The following is a 23,802-nucleotide window of genomic DNA, read 5'->3' as shown; positions in this document are numbered from 1 at the left end:
TAGGTTATATGTGTATCATGGTGGCTTAAGGGAATAATAAATTCATCATCTGGTCAGTTACCTCTATATTTCCTTTGTGCCTGTCCATATTAAAGAATCACAGAATGCTGAACCAGGAGAGTTTGAGAATCACCTACCCTCCCAGTAGAGCCAAGATGCGGTGTAAAGGAACTCAGGACAAGCATAAGGGGGTGGAGGGATAACCAGGAAGGGGAAATCATAAGGGACTTAAAATAGGTTAATCTGTTCACATTCCTTCATGGGAGGATGAGACTTGTAACTCACTAGATAAGAGAGCACAGTTGTGTTCAATATGAAGGAATACTATCTAGAAAACAAAATTAATGAGTAAGTGAGGAATGCATTGGGAGAAAGGGAAAAGGAAAAGTGGAATGGCTAAAGTATCTGTCACAAAAGGGACAAGAAAAAGCTTTTAGAGGTAGGGAAAGTTAGGGAGAGAGAGTGAGTCTTCTCATCAGAACTGGCTCAAAGATAAAATGACATACACACACAATATGGTTTTAGAAATCTATCTTATCTTGTAGCAAAGTAGCAGGGGAAGTGGACATGAGAAAGGAGGAGGATGATAAGAGAGGGCATATTGGAAATGGGGTGATCAGAAGCAAAACACTTTTGAGGAACAACAGGGTAAAAGGAGATAGAATAGGAAAGTGGGTGAGAAATACAGTTAGCAATAGTAATTGTGAAAGAAATTTTGAAGCAAGTTTCTCTGATAAAGGTCTCATTTTTCAAATGTTCAGGGAACTGAATCAAATTTTTAAAAAATGAGCCATTCCCCATTTGATAAATGATCAAAAGATATGATCTATGCCCAAAGGGCTATAAAATCATGCATACCCTTTGCCTAACAATACCACTACTAGTTCTATATCCCCCCAAAGAAATTTATAAAAGGAGAAAAAGCTACATGTACAAAAATATTTATAGCAGCTCTTTTGTCAGGGCAAAGAAATGGAAGTTGATGGGATGGCCATCAATTGGAGAATGACTGAATAAATTGCGGTATGTGATTATGATGGAATACTATTGTTATTTAAAAAATGATAAGCAGGATGCTTTCAGAAAAACCTGGAAAGTACTCCATGAGATCATGCAAAGGGAAATGTACAGTGTACAAAGTAATAGCAACATTGTGGGATAATCAATTTTGAATGACTTTACTATTCTCAGTAATACAACGATCCGAAACTACTCTGAAAGACTTAAAATAAAAATGCTACCCACACCTAGAGAAAAAATGGATTGCATCTGAATATAGATTGAAGCATCCTTTTTTCTTCTACTTTATTTTTCTTGAGGGTGTTTAGGGAGGATATAAGTATTCTTTCACAAAATGACTTTTATAGAAATATTTTGCATAAATTCACATATGCCTTTTTAAAGGGGAGGAAATGGGGAGGGAGGAAGTGAGAGAATCTGGAACTCAAAGTTGTAAAAACAAATGTAAAATTTTTTTACATGTAACTGAGAAAAATAAAATATTAAAAAAAGATTAGAATCTGAAAATTATGAACAAACAATAAAAAGAATCATCTAGCTCAAATCTTTTATTTTTCTTAGAAGAAAACTGAACTCTAATGAAAAGTAAATTATTCAAGGCCAAAGAGCCAATGAGTAGCTGAATTTAGAATCTAATCTAGGCTTTCAGGTATCTGTGGTAGATTGTCATTCTTAGAATGCAGGGCTTTTAAAATAATTTTCCAATACTGTATAAGCAGATAGGTTCCTGGTGATAAACAGGGACATAATGTATTACACAAGCAATAATCGTGGAAATGATAAAAATCACACTGCCTAGGGATCTTTAAGAGACTTATTTTACAGTTCATTGTCAAAAAGACAGACCCTGATTATAGTGATCAAGAATGAGACTAACTGAAGAAAATGTCAAAAAAAAAAAAAAACTTTGAAATTCAAAAGAAATACATTCTATTAAGGAAGGAAGGAAAAAATAATACTACAATTATTTACTTTATAGAAAAGGAAGCCATGATGGTTTTTCATTAATTCTCTGGCTAACCTTTATCAGTTGGCTTAAACCTGGGAGAAATAAATGAAAGATGATTTAAACTAAACATCTTTTCAGATATTTCAAAAAAAGTTATAAACAACAGGGAAGTCTTACTAATGAAAGTTGTATGAGATCTTTTATCTATATATTTATATCTATCTATCAATATAAATTGGGGAAAATAACTATTATCCAGGGCATATTTTTATCCGGCCTAGATGTAAAAGGCAGAACTAGATTGTCCATTAAGGTTTCTGTCAACTCAATGAATATCTTCTCTGAATTTCATTTTCTATTTATATCATTGTTTAAAAATATTTTTCTAGCAAAGTGATTTGTAAAAGGGGCAGCTAATTATACAGCTGGTAATTTTGCAGGTGGAATTTGACTCTAAGTCCAAATTCTAACCATTACACGAGCTAATTTTTTCATACTCTAATGAAATTAACTTAGGAAGGGGATATTTGGGAAAAATTTTAGATATGATATTATCACTGACTTCCAAAAATAATCCAGATTATCTCAATAAATAAAGATCAAAGTTAAAGGCTAATGTTTATAACTTTGATAGCCAAAAGAGTTATAATTATAGTTTTGAAGGTAGATTCTTTTATTTAACTATTTAGAATGACTTTATGATTTATAATGAATCCATAATAGTAACAATGCCACACAAGGGAAATTCTGTCAACCAAGTAATCAAAAATGCATTTTAAGCTTTGCTAAGATTAATTTTTTCCAAGTGTTACATACCTAATATGAGAGATAATAACCCTTATGTAGTGGGATGAATTAGTAATACCTAAGGGAAGTTTAACAAAGACATACCGCAACAAAAGATTTATGGCCTAAAAATTCAACTTATTTATTTTATTGATTGTATCTAATCTAGAAATTTTTATCATGTTTTGATCAATATATGTATTCCAAATTGACATTTAAAATAAAAATAAAGCTATAGAAATTAGAAGCAATCAGAACTTAAATGTTTACTAGAAACATTTTTAGCTTCAGGGATTAATCTGGCCCTCCATCCTAACCTTTCCTTTCACAGAAATACTTAGAGACATGCAGAATGGATATGGTTAAAAACTATTTGTTCATCTTCCATCTGAGGGAAATATATATGTTGTAGTGTTTTTCCACCAACTGAAGTCATGAGTACTTAGTGTGTTTCAATGTCAGATTTAACAATGGTAATATAAAATTACTGTCACAACACTATATGACAATTTTTGTAAAAATAGCTATAAAATTTTCTACTCAAACTGCAAATTGCATCTGCAAACTTTTCTGTAAGAATAAAACCAAAGTAGAAATAGATTATATCAGAAAATGTTGAAATTTCATTCTTATTTCTAAGCTAATTACTAATTTACCATTGTCGCTAATGTTGAGATAAAATATTTCAACTCAGACATGGATAACTTGATGGTTAACATATTTAAGATAGAGACAAATAACACGGAAAGTGAATTACAAATGATGAAAAAATAAACTATCACTCTTAAGCCTAAAATCTGGAAGTTTCCTACTCAGCATGGTTTTGGGCCATTTTACTGTCAACTTCTTAAGGTCAAATTTTAGTAGTACAGACTTACCCAAAGGTAATGGGCCCATTAAGTTTATATTATTTGAAATCTCTAAAGTTGATTGCATGAAGAGTCAAGGGCATTCTGACTAATGTTTCTTTTTGGAAAAAGAACTGCATATAAAGAAAATTATATATATATACATATACATATATATATACATATACATATACATATACATATACATATACACATACATATATATACATATACATATACATATACATATACATATATACATATACATACAGATTTATTTCTCTAAAATAACCAGACACAGTCAATTTAATGGCGCTATACATGTCAATAGATATCTCTTTCTTTGAAGCTTTCAATTTGCTGCTAGAAAAAAGAGAATAAAATAAGATATAGATTGTCAAACTGAGGTCTGAGGGGAAATGTTTAATTTGAGAATCTATTGATATTTAGGCCACAGAATCTGAACACAAAGAAGAGAGAAAAAAGAGAAAAACATGCAAGATCTAACTCAGGTATTAACGTGTGTGTGTGTGTGTGTGTGTGTGTGTGTGTGTGTGTGTGTGTATGAGAGACACAAAGAGACAGAGAGTGAGAGAGAGAAAGAAAGAAAAAGAGAAAGAGAGAAAGAGAGGGACAGAGACAGAGAGACAGAGAGAGACCAAGAGGAAAAAAGGAAAGGGTTGGGGAAAGGAAAGGCCATTTTGGCAGTCTTGTGTACTCTTAGACCTTCTCTAAGAATAAAACTTTTCAATGCATTAAAAATTCCTAGGATCACAGAAAAAGTATACTGAATTGTAGTTATCAAAAAAAAGCTGTTTCAGAACCTCAGATTAAGCCTAGAAATTTCTGGGAAGTGGATTTGCCAATCAATCACATGTATTTATGTCTTATCCCTCCTCACACACCAGTCCCATCCCTCAATTAAAGATAGTTGGTGGCTTGTTACTTTCATGGTGGACTGGGGTCATGTAAATACTGGCAGGAAGAGGTAAGCCTCAGAAACAAACCAAAGTTTAAGTGGTTAAAAGTGACCCTATAAATAGTAACTAGGTGGAAGGAGTGTAGAACAAGCAGCTGGTGACCTGTAGGGAGGGAAAAGAGGCAATCGCATGGCAGTGGAATCCTAAGTGTTCCCACGCTTCAAGGAATGTAATAACTGGCTTCCAAGAACACCTCATAAACACTTCCTTCTCTTTAGTGCCTCACCTCACAAAGAACTCAAAGATAAAATAAAAAACAAATGTGCTACCTTATTGATAAAAAGGAAAGAAGATAAAAACAAAAGACAGTGATCTATGCTACACTATGCAGAATAATGTGTGACATACATATTTGTTATTTTTGTTTTGTTTTCTTAGCAGTTATAAGGTGGTTACTCCTTTGCTAGGGACCAATCAATTCATAATGTGAGCAGAAAATCAGAAGAAAATGAAAGGATCGCAGAAAAAGTTAAAGCATTTTTGTCATTACAAGACAGTAGGATGTTGCTAATTTAAGGACTTAAAAGCAAAGGGTCTTTCATTCTGTTTTGCTCATAGTCAAGGAAACTCAAGGGAAACTTGGCATTAATAAGCACTGATAAAACAAAACAAAACAAAACCCCACCTATATTCTTCCTAAAGAAGAAACTTCTAAATAAATATATTCCAACTAGTTGGAATAATCAATACATTTGTTTTCTTTCAGATATGAATATTGCCAAAAGAAATTTTACTAGTAAGTTCAGCAAATTATCTATTTAAGAATAATTAGAAGTTTTGAAAACACACCTATGAGTTCAAATAATATATGGGAAAGGCATTTTTTTAACAAGATACGAATGTTTCTTAGGTGAATTAGTCCACACTTGAAGAGGAGCATTTTAAATGGCAGAAATCATTACAAAAAAAGAGAATGTTTTCTAATCCTCACTCTTTTTCTCCCTTCTATCATCTAAGCAATTTGATGACAATGATAAAGGGTCAAAATATTGTGGAGATGATGAATCTTGCTCTTAAATTTATTCACTTGGCAGAATAAACACTGAAACCACTCACTTTGGCAGAAATGTATGCCATGGCTCCTTTTGATTACTATCTTTAATTGATTAGTCACATGGCCTGGATTTAAAGCTGGAAGACATCTTAGAGACTATCTAGTGTAACCTTTCCTTTTCACAGATGGAGAAACTGAAGCTTATAAGGGTTAAGGTTCTTGCCTAAAGTCACAGAAGTAGGAACAGAGAGAGAATTTACACCTAAGTACTCTTTGCCTTATACCTTGCTTCTGTTGCTTGTTAATAGTTTATAGAAAACAAGTAGTATGATAATAAAGCATGATAAATTGTTATAAAATCTTGAATATGCCTTGTGTCAAATCATAGAACTCTGCCATCTTAGAAGCAGATATATACTCACACATATATAAGTGCATATTGTAAATGCCTGATATAACAAAGTGAGCCCAAAATGTAGGTGATAATCCTATGGTTCCATGTCAATAAAATAAAGGGTATAAAAATATGCTGCAGGGATTTCATTACTAGGATTATATATGTATATATACATAATAAGATATACCATATGTCAGGATAATCTGTATATGCATATGATATATAATACACATGTGTTTATATTTGTGTGTATATAGACACACATATGTATTATGTGTGTACTGTTTATATGTATATATATACATGTGTATATTTGCATTTATAATATATTATATACTAGGATAATTTATATGTACATATTTTATATACAAACACACACATGTGCATATGTGTAAATACATACAAATATATGTGTATATATGCATAATGGAACATATACTATATACTAGGATAATATATAGGAATATGTGATGCATAAACACATGCATGCAAGCACATATGTATACAGACATGTCTATATATGTATATCTGTGCGTTTATGAATATATCATATATAACCACATGCACATACACACATATGACATGAAACAATTTTTGTTTCATCTTCCCAATCTTAGGTTCATTAATGTAATTGCATTGATGAGACGAGAAAGAAGCAAACTGGGTTGTATTCCAGCTACTGTTGAATATAAAAATCACATAAATTCTCAAAATTAACACAATAACATTACTTTTACGTAACTAAAATGTACTAACAAGATACTATTGTGATTTCTTTGGAAGTTGTGTGCTATGCCATAAATGAAGGGGAATGACAAAAATAAGTTGCTTTGTAGAAAGAGTTGCTTTCAATTTTTTTTTATTCTTTTAAACTATAGTCTTGAAAGGAGATGGATCAGTGTTTGAATCAGCCTGCCCTTTCCTCCAAAGATTCAGGAAGTCAAGATGAAGAGTACTTATACATAGGAAAGTATTTGAGTCTGTCTGCCTGCCTATCTCTTCCTATATTTGCAGAATCAAAGGAACTCCATCAATACTGAAAATTATATGTACTGGACTAATACTTAATGAAACAAAAGCATATTTTAAAGTAAATGTCTAAATTCTTTCTGACAACGGAAATATAAAACATAAAGCAACTTTACTTTTCATTCTGCCCAAAGTGAAGAATAATTTTTTACATCCTAGTACATAGGAAGTACTATACTTTTTTTTTTTTTCCAAATTGACATTTTTTTTCATTAACTGAATTTAGATTTCACCTTTAAAAAAGACATAAACCATGTTTTGAAAGAATAAGAATGCCCCATGTTTGGGTCTTTTCCCAGTTAATTATTTGCTGGCTAAAGTGTTAAACCGTCCTTGGCTTCACCTTAGACACAACTCTAGCAGCTGGTCATTAACAGCCTGGAGAAGAGCCCACACATTATTAACCCTTGGTATGCTACAAACACATATGTTCTTTATGTGTACTCTCTCATTTATACCCCTCAAAGATTACGTGGAAAAAATAGAGGCCTTTATCTAAACAAGGAAATGGGCTGTTGCTGGGGTCTTTTTGTCAGAACACAGTTAACATATAAGAGCCAAGATGACACAGAGCCCTTGAATAAGAGACATCCTTAACGTGATCTGACTTAATCTCTCTGAAATAGTCGGTTGGGGGCAGGGGGAGGGAAACTAATGACGGCAGATGTTTTTCCTCTTAACAGCAACAAGGGACTCTCAAAGAGAAAGGCCAGCAATCATGGGAATGGAACCACTAGCAAGAAACCAGTCCTGTCAACAAGTACAAGCAAGTGAAATTTGCTCTCTGTGCTATCTTTTCCAAAAGGCCACAGGACAGCTGGGAAAAGAAACACGTGTAAACAAGGTAGACCTAATGATTTTCTAATTAAAAAGAAGATATTATCTTCTCATTAATTGGCAAGCTAATTGACCAAAACCCTATAGTTTCATAAAATGAGTGCAGTAATCAGAGCTTCAGTTTCTGTCACCAATTTCTACAAACACATATATTTTTACACACACACACACACACACACACACACACACAGATTTCACTGAGCCACAAAGTTGTCAGTTCCGCTTGATCTATTTGGACACTGTACTCCACGACAGCTGTCGGAAATAATACATTAGAACAGCTGCTGTGACAGTTACTAGGGGCTTGGAAGTTTAATTGGACTCAACATGATATTGTGCATTTTTCCAAAGTTAGAAATAATAAACACACACACACACATACACACACACGCACACACAAAGAAGTTTACAATGGGCCTGAATGATGGGTTGCTACTTAGAATCATTGAATGGTTAACCTCCCTTTGGGGGATATCATTCTCCTCATATTGTCTTTATCCACAGTCTGGTAAGAAGTAAATAAAACACAGTAGGATCAGTTCAATGCTTAAGAAAGGGGGCATTAAGAGGGGGGAAATGGCAAGGAAGTCATGTAAATAATCCCTTTCAGATACTGGCTGAGAGCCAAGGAGGATCCCACAGTGTCTCAAAATTTACTCCAAAGGAAACTTATTCAGAGACCTGGATCCTAGTGCCAAATGAAAACAAAACTACTCATTATGGTCACAATTCCCATATAGGATGGAAGAATGGCACTTACTCTCGGCCTCAGCGCAGAGGATGAAGTACAGGAGTACCACCACTGGCCTGGTTACGTGAATCATTCTGCAGCTTGGCACCAGCAAGCCTTGGCAGCCTCGTTCTCACGGGCCCAGAAGCCACTGCGAGTCTGTCCGGTCTGAAATTTCAGCTGATGGGCTTTCAGAGCCTGCAAAGAAACAGAAACAGAAAAGACAGAGGGAAAAAAGAAGAAAAAAAAGGGTTAGATTTCTGCTTCTTTTTCTTTAACTTTGTATCACAATCACAATGAGATACACAAAGCATTGTGAAAACATGATAAATTGTAACCACAATCCATCTACATTAGGAAGGAAATCCTTAGGTCCACTTTATTCCTGAGTGACTAAATGTCAGCACCAAAGACCAACTTGTCCCATTTTCAGGCTAACCTGAAGTTAACCTCCTCGGATTTCATTCTCCCCTACTCAATGCCACCTTTGGGGCAATAAACCATGAGAATGAACTGTCACTTTTAATGAAACATTACTTGAATACATCAGTAGAATGAAACACACCAATGCTATACGAGGGATTTGAGAGAAGTTCCACCGTGCAGAATAAAAGTCTATTATTGACAACATAATGGAAGCTGCTTTCTTGGCAGTAGGTGAAATGACAGGGCTAATTCAACTTCTCAGGCTAAATGGTAGAAGGTTGAATTTTTTTAAATGGTACATTTGGCTTTCTCCTTGCAGACACATCAACATTTAAGTCTAGTTTGGCTTCCATAAGTCAAAATAATAGTTAGCATGACCTTTCTGAATTAACTTCTTCAAATGGATACTCCTTCTACTGATGTAGAAAGTAACTTCTGGGGTCACAAAAAGATATCCACTTGCTTGCCAACCCTTTAATGATATCTATCCAAACTTATTGGTCAGCAGACAATAGGCAAACATTCTTTGGCTGGACATTATGAAAACATTTCTACTATCAGAGCTCAAGTTTTGAGGGGTTTTTGTTTGTTTGTTTGTTTTATTTTATTATTATTTTTTAAGAATCATCTAAAACCCAAGGACATTTCTATGTCACAATGAAGAGCTCAGGAGCATTTATGATTTGAAGGGATCTCCAGATTTTTAAGACTCCAAGGTAGAAAAATCTTTGGGTTTTTAAGCATATTTTCCTGTAGAGGGATGAAACTCTTCAGTTGTTGCACTGAGGTCGGTTCAAGAACTTAGAGCTAATTACTGATTGGACAATACTCTATAGGCCTATACTTGGAAAATGGCCCTTCCCACTATCCTGTGCTGGCTCAATGATTAGTGTATACAGAGGATTGTAGGAGGGACTAGGGTGGAGTAAGACTAGCCAGAGTCACTTGTTGTGTAGAGGAGGAAGAAGGCAGTCCTGGAGATTTTGCTTCCATCCTGTTCAATCTTGTGTCTAAAGACCAAGAATAAAGACTAAGGACTTTTGCTTATCCTGACTCTGGCTGATTCTGGAGTGTCTGGGGTGCTAGCGCGGTCGTCACATTTTCCCTTATTATAAGTACTATCATTTATTCATCCATTCTTTCATTTCTTGAATGAAGGTATAAGGGACTGTGTTAGTTGGTATGGACAAAAGAAAGATGAATTGGGTCAGTGGAAAGAGCAACAGATCATTATCAGAGGGCCTGGATTCAAATTCTACCTCTAATATTTAATTACCAATGGAAAATTGGAAAATTTGAACACCCTGGGCTCTAGGAAGATTTCTACTTTGGTAAAATGGAAGGTCTAGAGTTATGATTCCTAAGACATTGAAGGTATGTTCAAGGAAATATAGTTTAATGGGTGAGAGGAGCAACACAGAAATTAAAAGAATATGAAACATTTCCAGTAGAAACTAGAGAAGATATAGGAGGAATGTAACCCAATTCCCCTCATTTTGTAAATAGGGAAACTGAATTCTAGGAAGGTCCCAGATCATGCAAGTAGAGAGAGTCAGAATTACAAAGTCCTCTTATTCCAAATCAGTAGTCCTTCTACTTCCCCGCATTATTTTTTTCTTATAAGAGCGACAGCTTTCTGGGGTGATAGAAGGATTCTAAGTTATAAGAAGGAAAAAAAAAGGCTCTTACATGGCATGAAAGGCAACTGAGTGGCACAGTGGATATAGCACTCGGTTTGTAAACAGGAAGACTTATTTTCATTAATTCAAATCAAGCCACAAACACACTAGCTGTGTGACCCTGGGCAAATCACTTAATCCTGTTTGCCTCACTTCTTCATCTATAAAATGAGCTAAAGAAGGAAATAGTAAACCAATCCAGAGTGGGACACAACTGAAGCAACTAAATAATTGGTTGAAAAAGAAGACAAGCAGAGTATAGAATATGATAAGGTGCTTAAGTGACAAGCTAAGTAGCCTGGATTTTTATTCACTTGGCCATGGAATGACTTTGAAGGGTACTGAATACAGCAGGATCAAAACCATGATAAAAATGATTCATCTCATAGGTTTCAAAGGATAGAATAAAGAGGTTGAAAACAGGGAGACCAATACTCAGGGTAATAAAAACCTAAACTTGAGTGAGAATAAAAACCATTATCACAAAACCGGGAATTCTAGAACTAATTCTTAAGCTCAGTAGTCACAGAATAATTTTATTTTTATATTTGATTTGACTTTTTCTAATTTCTTTCCTCCAGAAAGAATTTGTGAATGATCAAGTTTAACCAGAATGTCTGAAAAGAAAAAGTTGACACCTCTAATTTTGGAACATAGAACACATACAAGTACTATACAACAAGAAACACTAAAGGTGTCCCAAAATTGGCCAAATCATTGAAATAACCTGATTTTTAAAAAAAAGCCTACAAGACAAACACTATTCTTGAGCTTATTAAAAACAACAAGAGGGGGGAAATGATCGTATCAATTTTACTACTTTGCATGAATAGATTATATGAAAGAAAAATAGAAAGGGAGGAAAAGTCAATCTAATATGATCATTCATTAATATGGATTTTGAGATAGAAGAAGCAAGTTTTAAACTCTAATATAAGTTTCAAGATCTATTAGGGAACACTAGCTTCCCAGCTACACTGAATTGACTATTCTTATCAATTTCCACAATAAAACTACCTGGCGTCATTCACAGCTATATCAAAAGAAAAAAAAATCTAAAAAAAAAAATCTTCCTAGGGGAAGTGTGCAGCCATCAGCTCCTTTCCTTTCTCCTCCCTGCCTTTCATTGCTACCATTCTCATGCCAGCATTTCAAATGACAGCAAAGTCCAGGAGACATCAGTCCTGTCGGACTCAATTTGTGTCTGTGCAAGCGTATCAGAGCCAACTGCTACATAATGACTTTAGTGCTATCACAAAGATGGAGATGTATGAAATGCACTTTCAGGGAAGAGGTGATTTGGGTGTTTCTTGTACTAGAAGGAAGGAATAGCTCAAGAAGATAGAAATAGTTTCAAATAGACCTGCCTTATAGGGCAAAGAGCAGTGTTATCTTTAGACTATATACAGGGACCTTGTAAAGGAACTGTTTGAAATATGAAGAAGCCCTAGCATGAATATTTAAGTTATAATCAGAGTCATTAATAGTTAAAAAAATTGCTTTATAGGCAAAAAGAAGTGTTACTTTTAGATTCCATAAGGTACCTTATAAAGGAACCATTTCAGAGATATGAAGAATCCCTAGTATGAATATTTAAATTGCAATCTGGGTCATTCATAGTTAAAAACAAATTAGATGGAAACTAGGGAGTAAAGGGAAAAAAGGGGGATACGCAAACACAAAATGCTCTAATGTTTAATTTAGACATTCATTCCAGGAAAGCCCTTATTCAACTACTAGTTGGTGCACAAAAGTGACATGGTTCTTAAAATGAAAAGCTATTATGCACATCTGGAATGTGGAATGTAGATTATAGGGCAGAAAAAGAAAACAGATTAAAAAAATATTCCAACCAGCAGCTTTTGTTGTTAGTCATTTAAGTCGTGGTAGATTCTTTATGACCCCATTTGGGGTTTTCTTGGTAAAGATACTAGAGTGGTTTTCTATTTCCTTCTCCAACCCATTTTACAGATGAGAAAACTGAGGCAGACAGGTTTTGGTTAGCCCACAGTCACAGAGTTAAGTATGTATCTGAAGCCACATTTGACCTCAGGTTTCTTGACTACAGGTCTAATGCTCTATCCACTATACCAGTAACTATCCACTATACCAACTAACTGCCCCAAGCAGCAGCTTACAGGGTTAATTAATTATGTAGCTGAAAAGTTAGCAAAAACAGGCAGTGAAGAGAAAATAGAAAAAAAAAAAGAAAGGAGTTGCAAAAGTATTTTGCATCTAGTCACACCATAGCATTGACTGCCTGTGATCAATAATCATTCACAAAAGACAAGGCCAAGTAGCCCACTTTACATTAGCTCTATCTTTCAACAAGATGTTATATTCTTAAAATGGAATTAGCAGGTAAGAAAAGAAAATGTGTGGGCTTCTTAATTCCCACAACACCAAGTCATGACATGAATGGACCTCAGAAAATGTTAACTGTGTAACTTTGCAATTAGCCAGTCTTTAAATTTGTGTGTGAGAGAAGCAGAAATAGTGAAGGGTCAAGCAATCTATGTTATTGTAGATTAAAAATAGAGCCAAGAGTGCCCTTATCAGAAAGTTGCTATGTCACCATTTTAAGTGTTCACACAGGGAGACATCTATCCTATTGTCTTTCTTTCAACATCAATAATGTCACCGTTTTCTTTTGTGCTGTGTGTGTGTGTGTGTGTGTGTGTGTGTGTGTGTGTGTTTGTGTGTGTATACATACTTGGCACTGTATGATGTATGTAAGTATCTGGATAAAAGGACATAGCTTAGCTGTATATATTAGGTTTTTTAAAAAATTTTTCAGACTAAAAATAAAGGAGAAAAATAAGGCAAAACTTGGACTTGGAGTTTAATTTCTCTCTTTTTTAACTGGAAAGTCATATTGATTACAAAACACTAACTACAAAAGAACAGGTGTTATTGAACTTATTTTCCATAGTCTGTCTCTGTCCTTACAAGTATATTTTTGATTAAATTTAGATCAAATCTCTAGAGAAATTAGACTAACAACTGCATCAAACCATTCCAAACTAGTATTAATGTTCGCATTCAACTGTAAGCTCCTTGAGGATAGAAACTATCTTATACCACTTTTATCATATCCAGTGCTTGGTACAATGTCTGGAATATAGTAGACATTTAGCAAGACTTATTGATTAATTATTGATTTAGTGTTTACACAAATTCATTTAGATATGCTCTTTCAACTCTTTCTTTATTAAACTCTACAAATGTTCACATGAAAAGATGTGCCAATAGGTTCATATTTTTTAAGAGTAAAAAAAAACCCTTTATACATGTGATGTAAAGAACATGTGAGTTTTTTTTAAAATAAAACATCTCCTTAGAGAGTCACTTGTAAAACAAAAAGACTAATATTTGTATAGCAGATTGTGCTATAATAATAATGTTACATTTTATAGCACTTTCAATTTAATTACCCTTAGGAAATCATGGCATTTAGAAGTCAGTGGGCAACAATTTCAGTTAAACACTGTCATGCATTCTGAATATACCATGCAACAGAAAAAATTGCTATTTTTTCCTCAAAAACGAACTTCAAAATTCAATGAGTTAATAGTTATTAAATGGGAAAATTCCAAACAAAAATGTGGATGAAGGAGCCAAAGTTCTTAAGTAAGGACATGCACTTGGAAATATCCATTAAGAATAAAAAAAAATTGGCAGTCTTTAAATGACTCCCCCATAGATGAGACAAACTACTAAAATATGTCTTGGGGAAATAATTCATATAAGCTGACTTCATCCTTATATATATAAAATTAGGCAGGAATAGTAAAGTAAATGAACACAAGTATGATGCAAGAAGACTCATGCATAAGTGAATAATAATCCATTTCTAAGATCATATGGAGACCTAAGGATCATACATACATAAAAATGAACTACTTCTCAAGAAAGAAACATTTTTTTATTCTGAAATCTAAAATTCTAAAAATTAATTTCTTCTAAAGGGGAAAAGGGCATAGAGAAGCACCTCATAAGAACATACTTTTTCTTTCCTTTTTGGGAAAACAAATTCAAGTCTTAAATTGTGTTAAGGCTAGGAAAATCTGGAGGAGAAGGAGGGATAAGAGAGAGAAATGTTTCATTACTATGAGTTGATGGTTCTTCTGGCCATAGCAAATTCATACTATAATCTACTAACACAATTAACAGTAGTTATTTGCATTTGCTAAGTGACTACTGAAGTAATAGATCTTTGAGATACTTATAAAACTATGCAAAATAATTAACCATCATATTTCAGCACATTATAAAATAAACCAACAGAAAATGTGAAGTATAAAAAATCATCTGATTACTGAGCTTATATAGTAAAAATTGCTCTTTCTATAAAGACAAGATAGCTAATGAATATGTCAAAAGACTCTTTATGTCTTTAATGACAATACTTAGAGTCAAGTCAATAACTATTAACCTAAATTTTACACATTATGATTCACTTTTAAATTAATATCAATAGCACTTCCATAGGTATGGGATTTCAAATAACTTAGCATTTAAAGAGCATATGAATGTTAATTGCTTTCAAAAATAGCAAAACCATATTATTGATATTTATGATGTCTTTTTTTGTTCCTTTTGGAAAGTAAAAATCATGAATGTCCTGAAAAATTAAAAGAGAGTGAGCAAAATCCTTGTCTCCTTAACCTTCTAAAAGAGAACTATATATATGTATATATGAAGGAAAAAAAATACCCCCTTTTTAAATCCCTAATTTCTTGTGACTATCTTATATGGTAAAATCTTCCTAGGAGACTTACAATCAACTACCAAAAGACAGTACAATCATGGATAAACTCTTTAAGCAGCTTATAATGTATTCATACACCAAAAACAAGGTTAAATCTCACAGTATTCTAGGGTTGGGTTTTTAATAGTTATTTGTTTATAAAATTAATGTTTTAATATTTGTCTTTTCAATAACTGGGGAAGACTACTTTTTATTTTATTTTCATGAAAGATACTTGGGAAATTGAGGAAAACTGAGAAAGTGATTTTCTCACCAAAAAAGATAAATAATTGGGAAGGCTGGTTGATTCTGTAAATAAGAACAAGGCTTTTGAATCCATATTCTATCATAAGTACTTCTTGGACAACCTTGGACAAATCACTTCAGCTTGGGTTTTCTCAGGTGAACTTTAACTTTTAAATGTAACATTGACTTGGACATATAGCTTTAGACACTTATAAAGTATGTGACCTTGAGTAAACTATTTAACCACTATGTATGCCTCAGTTTCCTCATCCTAAAATAATATCTTCTACCTCCCAATGCTGCTGTGAGGATAAAATGAGTTAACAATTGTCAAACACTTTGTAAACCTTGAGATATAATATGAGGGATCATCACATCATCAAGTGAGAGGTTTAGATTAGATAGTATCTAATATTCCTTTGCACAGTAAATACTTTAATGATAGAAGTTTGCAGACTTTTTCTTAATAGACAATGCTTCTGTTTTTTCTGTTCTTTTTGAATAAATCCATACCATGGTTGTTTCTTTAACTTTATTTTATAAAATCATCAGATGTAGAGCAGAAAATAACCTTAGTATTTTCTAGTTGAATCCCCTTATTTTTCAGACAAAATCCTGAGTCCCCAGAGTGAGAGAGTTACTTGACTCAAGTCAAATCTTGCAGATATTCAATAGATCTTTCTTAAAACTGGTTGCTATTTTAAGTATCATCAAAAAGTTGCTGATACAAAAGAAGTAGAAGGAATTCCAAATAGCATCTGATAGAAGCTAATTTGCAATTCTTAATTTCTCTACTTTTATTTTCCCTTCATCCTCATCTATTCAGGCACTCTCTTCTCTTGACTTTATTCCCAAGTCCTAGAAGTACTGGATTCCAAAACTCTATTTATACTGTTCTAGTGGTTTTCTTTTTCTCACTCTATTCTTTGAGTGATCTTCTTAACTCTCATGGGTTCCACTGTTATCTAGATGCAGATAAATCTGAGATAGATTGCTAGCTCTTTGAGGGAAGGGACTGTCTTTTGTCTCTTTTTGCATCTCCAAAGATTAGCACACTGGTTGGTGTGCTAATTATTAGGCACACAATAAATGTTCACTGATTATTGACTGATAGCTCCAGGATCTCTCTTGAGATACAGACTCACTTCACCAATGTCTATCCTATAGATAAGAAACTTATCAAATATAACCCACCAAATAGTGTCAGTACTTGATCTTTTCTGCTACCTCTCTTCTGGAAGGAGTGAAAGTAAACCTTAGCTAGGTCTCAGCTATTTTCCCCACATCTGAAAAAGAGGGGAGCAGGGTGATTATTTATTTAAGCAACATTTTTAGCTGTGGAGTGTGTGTGTGTGTGTGTGTGTGTGTGTGTGTGTGTGTGGGTGACATACAATGACCTATACAATTCCTTTTCCTGTTGTCTTATGTTCAGTGATCAGACAAAAAGTTATTGGTATAATCTTAATAGATTGGTTAGGAAAACTTCTGACATCCACATAGAATCATCACCTTAATTTATTTTCTAATGTTTTCAGCCAACCTTTGGCTACTTTATATTTGGATTAAAATCAGAACAGGTTTGGGTTTTTTTTTTTTGTTTGTTTGTTTGTTTTGTTTTGTTTTGTTTTGTTTTGTTTTTTGTTTATTTGTTTTTAAGCAGAATATAATAATGAACAGCAACAGGGAGAGGAATTTGGGGAAGAAGTAAAATTTTTGCAACTTCCCTTATTTTTGAAAAAGTGAGTCCAATTGTCAGCTTCTGTCCAAGATACCTATTCTGATCCAGCTGCAGGACCAACTCAGTCTTTTCCTGCTCTCCCACTCCTCCACTGTTCGTTTACTTCCATTTCCCCCTTTCCCTTGTTGCCCCTTATGTTACTGATTCTTTGTAGTACAGCTTACTAATTCCTGAGAAATTGCTGTTCACTTCTTCTCAACCCTGATTCTTTCTCTGACTGTGGTCTTGCTGGCTTCAAATTGTCTTGCTTTAAAATTCTCTGGCTCTGACTCAAAGACTATGGTAGTCCAAATTGCTCTTAGGCTTTTACATAGATCCTTAGAGCTACAAATTCTTAAATGTTTATCATTTCTCAAACTCTATCATCTGGCTCTAAAATGGTAGCTTTCCCCTTCAGAATTCTTTTAAGCTTTTGACAATAGAACTAACACTTTTTGTCATTTAAATTTGAATCTCATGTCCACTCAACTTTGAACTTTTGTTTACCCCACATGTGCAGTCACTTGTCAAATCTTATTTTCTTCTATCACCACATCTCTCAAATCTGTCTTCTCATCCCCTCTTAAACCTGAACTATGATAATTACCTCCTGATTAGAAAGAGAGAGACTATATCATCCAAACAGTTGCCAAAAAGTTATTCTTAAAGCACAGGTTTGTTCATGCCATTCCCCTACTCAATAAACTCTTGTGGCTTCATGAATCACTCAGGATAAAATACAGAATCCTCTCTTTGGCATTTAAATTCTTTACAATCTGGCCTCAGCCTAATATGCAGGGCTTTTAAATATTACTCTTCTTTCTCCACTCTATGACCTAAGCAAACTAATGACTTGAGTTAAAGCTACCAGCTGGATTCACGTCTTCAAAAATTAAAAGAAGTACCAAAAGTTCTACTCCATCTCCTGAGTTTCTCTCCGAAGATTCAAGTTTGGCCTTCCGGAGCTGCATAGAGTAAGATGACACTAACATTTTCATTATGTTTTTTCTTTTCCAGATTAAATATCCTCTATTACTTCAGCTGTCTGACAAATTCAGAGTTTAAAGTCCTATCACCATCCATGTTCATCTGGATATACTACAGTTTGCTAAATATTCTTCCTGTCACCCAAATAGCCTATTTGTAATATAGTCCTCACACCCTAAAATCCTCTTTTTCTTCATGACTCAAATCAAATGTCACTTTCTCTGGCAGCCCTTTCCTATTCAATCCCTTCCATTCTAAAGTTATCTTCAATCAATCTTGTATGTATCTCTAATACATCTAATGATTTATATATCGTCTCACCATTAGAATGTACCTAAAGGGTATTGTTATTGTTGCTTTTGTACTACAAAAATAGTACAATGGATAAAAATATTTTGGAACCACTATCATAGACTAAAAGAGAATACACAAATACAAATTTACTACTACATACACAGAGAAAAAGCTGCTTCCAAGTAGAAAATGTGGAACCCAACAATCAGGTTGCAAGCACTAGCACATGTCTGAATCAGAGAGTTAAGTGTTACAGATTATTAACCAGAAATAAATTTTAGAATTCTAGGAGGTTTACATTTACAACATGTAAACACGTGTCTGTGACACCTTAGGCATATTTATCCTGTATATTACCACAAAGTTCATTTTTAAAGTGAGGTGTGGTTTTTCACGAACTTTAAAGTGTAGGCAGTAGAGTTGTTGATTAATCAGATTGAAGCATGACTACCCATCAATGGTGGATATTCAGAGCTTACACAAAATAGCAATCCACTTGGAACTATTTATGCTTGACTGCATTTTATTACAAGATGGCTGAAGGCAATACTGCTATGTAGAAAGAAGAAATGAAGAAGCACAATGGTTATTTTTCAAAAGCAGTTGGCATTATAAAATGATTTGATAATAAAGTACAAAAATTCCTGGAGCACTAAATGTACTATGCATTACCTATACTAAGACATGACATAATTGCCATGGTGGGAAAAGATTTGTTCAGAATTGCTCTTTTGGAAAATCTGTAATTTTGAGAAAGACTATAAAATACTGTCATTTCATTATGCTTGCATAAAACATAAAGAGAGTTTAAATACAAAGACTCAAGGGAGTTTAAAGTCAAGCCTAAAGAATCTCCAGATCAATCTATCAATAAACATTTATTAAGTTCTTACCATTACACCAGGCATGGTGCTAAGTGCTCAGGATACAAAAAGAGTTTGTAAAAGATAGCTTCTGCTTTCAAGGAGCTCACATTTCAATGAGAAAGAAAATATGCAAATGAATATATACAAAAAAAAAAAAAAACCTGTTAAAGGATAAATAGGTAATAACAGGAGGAAAGTTGAGAAAGCCTTCCTATAATAGATGGGATTTTTAAAATGCATTTTTTAAAAATAAAAATCATTTCAGAACTCAACTTTAAATTTAAAAAAAGTGGCTACTCAAATGGAAAAAAATTCTAATCAACTATAAACTGAGAACCTTAGCTTAATACTGAATAAGCATCATATGGGAGCATTTATAAATGTACAGTTTTAGACCACTGGTATAAGGTCACAATCAAGATTTTCAGTGTCCTTATTTGCAAGATTCATAACAACTAGATTTCGTTCAGGGAAAGACTGTTGTTTGTTTTTCTTTTTTCAATCACACTGCCAGAAATCAAAACAACTTTGTTTTTACCCCATATCCTGGTAGAAGATTCCACCTTATTTATTTCAACATGTCCATTGTTCTCTGATGTCCATGCCTTTTGAGAAAGGTACATTAATCTCTGCAGGTATTCACAGACTCTCTCTGATGATTCATATAGATCTGTTTTGGAATGGTCCTTTGATAACCTTCCCTTACTGATTTTGGTTGCCACAATTAGAATTCTAATATTGCTCCTTTTAGATTTTCAGCCAACACCTCTTTCCTCATATAACATCATGTCCTAGATAACTAAAAGAGTTGAATCCCTCTCCCACACTACTGTCCTATAAAAACATTTCCAATAAAGCCATTTTGTTCCATTTAAAGTGTTACTGCAATGAGAATAAATTTGTTCTGGTTACTTTTTAAACAAACTGAAGTAAATCCATCTTAACATACAGAAAAAAGGACAGAGACTTCAGCTTGTGGCAGTCCCTGATTCTAAACTTAAAACTACAACTATACTTAATAATAATGATGATGATGGTGATGATAATAAGGTAGCATCTAAGGCCAGAAAGTATTTCAATAAAATTATATCATTTGACCCTCTAAACAATGCCAGAAAGAAGGTGCTATTATTAACCTCCTGATTTAACAAATGAGTAAATTGAGGGGAAAATGAGTCTTATCCAGGATTGTACAGCTACTAAATGTCTAAATTTGAACTTGAATCTTCCTGACTCCAGGTTCTAGTGTCTAATCCCTGGCTCATTTAGTTTCAGTAATGCTTTCTTACTGATTCTTCTTTCAGGTGTCCATAAACCACTACCATGCATGCTAGCCTTCTAATAACTTTCCTTTTCAGGATTTAAAAACCAAATCCTGCCTTGAGTCAACTGCTGCCTAGCTTGCCACGTTAATTTTCCAGTCTCAGTTGTTCTTTTAATATCATAACATAGGGTACACTGCAAGGTTTCCATAATTACTAAAGACTTAATACACCAATGTGCTGATATATGATTCTTCTTTCCCCCCTAATAATCACTAGAAGAGGTTTGAGTTTCCTAGTTTCTAACTCCACAGAAATACAGATAGAGGGCAGAATGCAATTTCAATGCACAAAGGATTAAAGAATTGTATCCTCTACCCTATTCCAATGATAAAATTTACATTTTTTGGCTACTTTATTCCCAACTCCAATTATTCAAGCATAAGGTATGGCTCCTCATGGCTGATCACTGAATTCATTTTCTTCTCTTTTGACATCGATCACCTGGTATTAAAAGAAAAAAAAAAACTTCCCACAATTTAAGTTTCCACACAACTGATATAATCACAAATTAAGCATTAGTTTCTGACTTGCCTCTGGATACCTTAATCTAGTTCCTAAAATTAGGAAATGGAGTGAAACTAAAGTTTTTCCCATTCAGTCTTTCTTTTAACTTGGTAGAGTTTTTGAGCCTGAATCTGAATAGTGGCAAAATGGTTGTGAAAACTGTTTGAGAGTAGCTTTTTAATCAAACCAGATCTTGCCCATAGTGACATACATGTTATTAACATGAGAATCAAGGGAAGTATAATTTTCTGACCTCAATTATCCCTCAGAACAATAGCAACCTATTCCCTTAGGCACTAGAACTGCTGTCAAGAATACTCAAACTAATCTCAGTAGAGCTCTCATCTCTAATATGTTGGCCTACAAATAATGGTAACAATCAAAATGATTCCTCCTGAGGGGGAAAAAATACTTCATATAATGAATAAGAATATGGAGAGTATCAAAGAAGAGCTTCAATCTATCTGTAAATAAAGTATTTAAACAGCCAAAGTTCAAATATAGCCATTCTAGACTCAGTGGAATCTTCAGGACTCTAATGGTGTCTCAAGTTTTGTTTAGAAGCTCCAAACTGAAAATTATGTCCCTATACAATACCACACACACACACACACACACACACACACACACACACACACACACACACGAACAATAACCTAATCTTTAAAATGAAAAGGCTAAATAGGTGGTCATTAAGAAGGGTAAAGACCATTGTTATTCAATCCCTAAGGGACTTTAGTTTCAAAAGGAATAGTAGATATATGAGAGAATGACAAAGGAGGTGGCTACCTCAAATCCAGCAGTATTAAATGTATTAAATGATATAATATAAAGTTTACCACTTATTTGATTTTCTCTCTGCAAATGTCCATAAAGCCCCAAAAGAAAGACTGATGAGCTAAATCTCAATTTCCCATTTTTGCAATCACTGAGCCATTAAGAAAAGGTTTATGAAGCCTTGGCAGTTCTGCACAAAATTGAAAATCTACACCTGAACTAGACATTTTAAGAATAAAAATAATTCTTCATATTCTGACAAAATAATTGATTTAAAAAAGACTGCAGTATCCCACTGTGTTTTTGTAATTTATTTGTGTGCACGTGTACATAAATTATAATTAAACTACTTATTTATGTGAGAGGTTTCATGACAACCACAAAGACGTGAATGCAAGTTTCTCCTTTAACGTACACTTGCTATGTGATACTGGGCACATCACTTAAACTTTCAATATTCTAAATACAGATAAAGTGCCCACCTATATAGAGAGAGTTGCCTCATGTGGAAATTCTATATGCCAATGAAATCACAGATCAATTCCCTATCTAATAATGCATATTCATGAACAGAATAGGGAATTAATATCCATCAATCTACCTACCTACCTATCTATACACACATATGTATTTATACACACACATATATGCATACATCTATCTATGCATAATTTATCCAATTGATCATTCAAAATTTATTGAGCACCTTCTGTACAGTATCCTTAGCTATGGAATTCTTTGTTCTCTATGCCCTAGGCATCAAAAAAAAAAAAAAGTGGGTCCACGACACTTAATATATTCTGTGAAGAAGACTGTATTAGACACTATGTGGGGGCTTAATAACATGATCCTCAATTCAACAGAAATTCTGTTCCCCCAAAAATGTGCAAACTGAAGGTCCTAGAATTCTGACATGGAGATTTTCTCCAATTTTATTCAGCACCATACTAGTAAAAGCAAAGATAGCATATGTCAAAGGTAGCTGAAGGCTGAAATTGGCAGGGCAAGATCAGCAACAGAATAAGGACATAAGAGATTTGAGAGATGAGACCAGTTTAGAGTTGAACTGGTTTACCAATGGATCAAGATTAAGAATTCATAATCAATAAAGTCTAGGATGAAAAACAAAACATCCATCTTAAACTTGCCATTTCCTCAAACGTCTATCTTATCTCTTTCTTCCATTAATAAGTACTTAGAAAACATATTCCACATTCAATGTGTCTATTGCCTCAATGGTCAATCACTCTTCAACCCTTTGTAATCTGGTTTCTTTCTCCAATTCTTAGCTCATATAGTCACTTAGCTACTAAGGCTTAGCAAAATATAAACTCCAGACAAATTGTACTTTTCAACATTTTTTTGATGCTCCTACCCCCCCCCCCACTCCATTCCCCAAGTCTTTGAACTTATTATCCTCTGCTACAACTTGTAGAAATTCTTATTCTCCTCTGAGATCTTACTCATCACAGCTGCTATCTCTTCTGGACATCTTCATTGATCTATTCAACTCAAGAATGATACCTTCAGCCTACAATTTTTCTTGCCATTCAGTTTTCTCCCACTGCAAAAATCATTTTTAATCATTATACCACATGTACATTGATCATAGTCTCTTTCCTATTTTTCATATTGTAAACTTCTTATAGTCAAGAATTGCA

At 33.8% G+C, this 23,802-nt stretch overlaps 1 protein-coding gene across 18 annotated transcripts in view; it reads right to left on the bottom strand.

Annotated features, from left to right (window-relative positions):
• PTPRD (protein tyrosine phosphatase receptor type D) overlaps positions 1-23,802 on the bottom strand; it is a 2,844,105-nt gene that overhangs the window by 452,926 nt on the left and 2,367,377 nt on the right. For all 18 annotated transcript variants that reach the window (XM_051987498.1, XM_051987402.1, XM_051987374.1 and 15 more), the window contains one exon: positions 8,601-8,768. In XM_051987498.1, the coding sequence (XP_051843458.1) occupies positions 8,601-8,664 (64 nt within the window). In that variant the 5' untranslated portion in view covers positions 8,665-8,768. The remainder of the gene's footprint in view (positions 1-8,600; positions 8,769-23,802) is intronic.

Source organism: Antechinus flavipes, chromosome 1 (genome assembly GCF_016432865.1).
Source record: "Antechinus flavipes isolate AdamAnt ecotype Samford, QLD, Australia chromosome 1, AdamAnt_v2, whole genome shotgun sequence".
NCBI classification, from domain to species: domain Eukaryota; kingdom Metazoa; phylum Chordata; class Mammalia; order Dasyuromorphia; family Dasyuridae; genus Antechinus; species Antechinus flavipes.
The sequence above is the reverse complement of the archived record's forward strand: the minus strand, read 5'-3'. Positions and strand labels throughout refer to the sequence as shown.